Raw genomic sequence first — 4,574 nt, forward strand, 5'->3', positions numbered from 1 at the left:
AATCCATGCCATTACCCCATTCGAACCACTCTCCAACATCATTTTGGAGTTTGGAGATAGAGTTTTTTCTCTTCCGAATCGAAGCTGCTCTATGAAAAAAACGAGTATTAGCATCTCCAGATTTGTACCAAAAATTTTTTGATCTCTGCTTCCAATACGCCTGTTCTTGACCCTGCACATGAATCAAATCTTCTACAGCTTCCTTAAAAGACCGGATGCCCCCAGAGTCAGTCCTCCACCTCAAGCAGGCTACTTTGGCTTTTAGCGTTTTGATACGTTTATGGAACTTCATGGCTTTTTCTCGACCCCAGCTCTCTAGAGACTTTCCAACACTATCAATTTTTCCTTTTATGTTATTATGAGGCACCCCATTCCAGCTATCTTCTACTATATTTCTGCAATCTTTTTCATGGATCCACAGGCTTTCAAATTTGAAACGAAAATTCTTTTTCTGAATTATAACTTCAGCCAGTCTTACTATAATAGGCAAATGATCTGAGGCCACACAATCAATAGAAGCCACTCTAGCCTTCGGAAACAACGTACACCACTCGGCACTTCCAAAAGCTCGGTCTAGCTTCTCTTGAACCCACCCTGCGCTTCCTCTTCCTCTCTCCCAGGTCCAAGGGTATCCTTCCATACCCAAATCTATAAGGCCAGCTGAGTCAATTGCATCCCTAAAACCTTCAAACAACCAATTTGGGTGAGGGATACTCCCCTTCTTCTCACTTGCATCCAGCAAGTCATTAAAGTCACCTAAGCAACACCAAGGTCTATCGGCCGTGGAAGCTAGATTTTTAATAAGCTGCCAAGACTCTTTTCGTTTCCCTCTATCAGGGTTACCATAATAACCCGTCATTCTCCATCTCACACCAGCAACAATCTCGACATTTACATCAATGAAAAATCTTGAGAAGCTACGAAGACTAACATTCACCACGCCCTTCCACATTAAGGCCAGCCCACCGCTATGCCCTATGCAATCCACCACAAAGGACCCATCAAAGCCCAATTTCTTTTTAACACTCTCCACATTTTCTCTTTTACATAAGGTTTCTAAAAGAAAAACAATATCTGGCTTAGTCTCATTTATAAGCCCAATTAGGGCCTGAACCGTTCGTGGGTTGCCAAGCCCACGACAGTTCCAAGATAAGAGACTCATTGGTTCTGGCAGGCCTGGTCTATGCCAAAGCCCGCCCCATAACCGTTTTTTGAATGAACGGTATCATTTCTTTCCATATTATCCATACTGCCATCTTTTTCCACAATATTTTCTACGACATGCACTGTCACCAGCTTGCCATCACTAATCCGTTTCCTTTTTGGTTCTCCTACAATCATTCCATCATCATCGCTAATAACCATATCAGAATTATCTTTCAAAATAGGATCTGATTCAAGTAAGGATATATTTTCCTCATTTGAATTTTTATTCTTCCCACCAGAAAAATCTCCAACCAGATTCTCTCCCCTTTCCTGCCCTGATTTTGTGGGATTACCAAAACAGGTCATCGTCTCCCTCCTCTCAGCTTTCGTTACCACCTTTTCTCTAAGCCATCTATTACCAGCAGACTGTTGTAGTTTCCTGTTCGTCGCACGTAACTCTCCTGAATAAGCCAATGATATCTCCTCAGGATTACACCTCAATCTTCTTCTACAAAAACCATCTGAATGGCCTATAATGCCACAAATGAAGCAAAAAACTCCCAACCGCTCGTACTTGAAAGTCAATTCAGTCCATTGACCCCCCTGTTTTTTAATTCTCATCGAACTCGTTAATGGCTTCAGGACATCAATGGTGATACGAATTCGCATAAACTTCCTCCCCCCTCCTAGGAAATTATTTGGATCTGCTTGTATGAACTCACCAGCATGATTTCCAATACTTCTTGCTATTTTTTCACTCATAAATCCAACTGGTAACTTGTAAACCTGGAGCCAAATGTCAAGTTTATTTAGTTTAACCGTTGCTGGATCTTCCCCATCCTTAATACGATGAAGAATGAGATTATGATTATCAAAAGACCACGGGCCACCCTCCATAACTCTCTTAATATCAATCTCATGGTAGAATTGAAATAAATATCTAGGGTTCTGACCCTCCTCATCACTCTCAATTTCAGTAATACAAACACCCTGAAGGGGCCTCCACACTTGAGACATGGTATTTCTCAGAGCTCTAAAATTGACAACTTTATCGCATGCCAATGTACCCACTAGACAGCAGCTCATATCAACCTCCTCATCGTCATTCACCTCTTCATCATCTATCACCAGCTCTAAAATACGATTGTTGAGATCATTCTGGGTATCCACCTCCTGGATCGTACCATTCTCCACCTCCATAACCTCAATACCTTCCATAATGTTAGCAGTAGGAGAACCAAAAATCAGAGCAACAAGAAGAAAAACTGACACCGAAAGGTTAGGCAAGATAAAATACTCCAAACTGGTAGGAGAGATAACAACTTGTCACTAAGAACAAGAGAAAGCGCTGTCACAAGGGACAGAAAATGGTTAAATTTCTATATCTATTTTTCAGCGACACTCAGCTTTTAGAGCGTAGCAACTAGCAGTGACGATCAATTTGTTAATGTTTTAGAAAGTTTATTTTGCACTTAATTTTATAAATCAAATGTAGGATAATGGAGGATAGCGATGGATATGAAGATGACTATGAGGATAATTATTATGGAGGATTCGATGGCGGGGATGATTATCATGGAGGATTCTATGGTGGGGATGATTATCATGGAGGATCTGTTTTCGAAGAAGAGTACAATGGAAAATCTGATGTTCACGGGGGATCTCACGTCGATTATGATTTTTCTCCATCAAGCAAAGGTACTTCAGGAAGATGTTTGATTTTTTTCATGTTGTTTTTGTGCTATTTGGATGTTTCAGTATGATTATTGGTACCAAATTTGGCCATCTTTCATTTTCACTTTTCAGGCATCTCTATTATGATTAGGATTTTTGTTGTAAGTATGCAGAATTTATGTTATATTGCACCGTGCTTGACGTATAAAATAAGTATTTCGAATTATGCAATTTGTTAGTCAAAAAAATAGTTGGTTGCATCATGATTTAGCATTGCATATATTGGTTGTAAATTGACAATCCTTGCATTATGATACTGTGGAATGAACTTTGGAAAAATTTATTGTGTGATTCGGTTTCCTATTACGTGAAAGTATTTTTATGATTTTCAACTCTCGTCAAATTTTCAAGCAAATGTTTGTTAAGTTGAGGCAATTTCTACCTTTTCCTGCTCGAAAATTCTTGTCTATACTATGCTTATAATGGACCGCTCTTACATAAATGAACACTCCAATTTAAAGATATCGGAGTTTTTTTGAGAGAAGTCCATGAAAGATTCAGTCTAGGCGAAAAAAAATCCCTTGTTCCTAGTGCACGAGTCCCTTTCATTTATTTATGAATATGACATTAGCATTCCATTAGATTTTTTGATTGCTTATGTTGCATCCTATAGCTGTAAATAAGATGTAGCGGCGGCTAATGCCTGTAGTTTTTTGCTTTCTAATTCAGGTCATTAAATGTTTAGTTGGTTTGTATTGCATATCTTCTTCACAAATGCATTCCTTTTATATGATTTCTGCAACGAGTTCTCTCTCTGAAATTTGTGTTAATGATTTATCACATAGGTTATTCCGAGGTTATGCCAAATATCTATAGAGAAAGCTCAAATGCATATGGAAATGACATAACTCTGAGGCAGTCCTATAATCAGCAATGCACTATAAGGAATAACATTGTGGAAAAGCAGACCGGTTCTTACGTGCGTACAACCAAGAGAGATACTTGTTCTTCTGGCGATGTATTCAAGGAAAGGTCCACCGGAAGAATTGGATACAAGGATGAGTACAAAACTACCACAACTGTCAAGGTTGGGGACAAAAGGGGCTATTCTGAGTACCAGACGGAAGAGAAGTTCCGTAGGGTCGATTACGGAATTAGCAGTGCTGGTGGAAGCAGGGGAAAGAGTAGTTACTCCAGCAACAAGTATTTAAAATAGTTTCTATTTTGAGTATGTGTGCCTTATATGGTATTCAGGATAAGGAAGTATCTAAAGTTAGGTAGTTTGTTAAGTTCTATTGTATAGTTATGGGGATCAAGTGTAGAACAATTAGCTTTTTTTGGGGTTTGCCTTATGTGTTTGTCTAATGTTTTTCTGAAATTTAGTTTTCTGCTAATAGTCTATTAACAGTTGCCTGTCAATAATTGTATGGCTTTGTTAATTTTGCTCTAATTAATTGCAAAGATGGTGAATTTATGCTAGTGCTTAGCTACAGAAGAATTTTTTATTTAACATATGAACATTTAGTGTACAAGTTTAAACTAAACCCGTTCTAGAGTTCATATTATTCGTTTTTATTTTTCTTGACCTTTAATGAATATTTTATATTTAAATAGCACTTCAACTATTTATTTAATACACATGTGGTCCTTTTAAATATATAACACTGTCGTTTCATGTTAATTAAAATGACGGTGTCTTTTGTAACTCCATTCATGAGCATACAAAATAAGTAGTTGAAAGACAGTTTAAAACC

At 38.1% G+C, this 4,574-nt stretch overlaps 1 protein-coding gene across 1 annotated transcript; it reads left to right on the forward strand.

Moving 5' to 3' along the window:
- The first annotated feature begins 2,590 nt into the window (after positions 1–2,590).
- On the forward strand, positions 2,591–4,259 carry LOC126669885 (uncharacterized). Its single transcript, XM_050363522.2, has 2 exons — positions 2,591–2,844; positions 3,666–4,259. The coding sequence occupies exons 1-2, from the start codon at positions 2,646–2,648 to the stop codon at positions 4,034–4,036; spliced, it is 570 nt and encodes a 189-aa protein (XP_050219479.1). The 5' UTR covers positions 2,591–2,645; the 3' UTR covers positions 4,037–4,259.
- Positions 4,260–4,574: the final 315 nt, after the last annotated feature.

This window comes from Mercurialis annua, linkage group LG2 (genome assembly GCF_937616625.2).
Source record: "Mercurialis annua linkage group LG2, ddMerAnnu1.2, whole genome shotgun sequence".
Taxonomy (NCBI): Eukaryota; Viridiplantae; Streptophyta; class Magnoliopsida; order Malpighiales; family Euphorbiaceae; genus Mercurialis; species Mercurialis annua.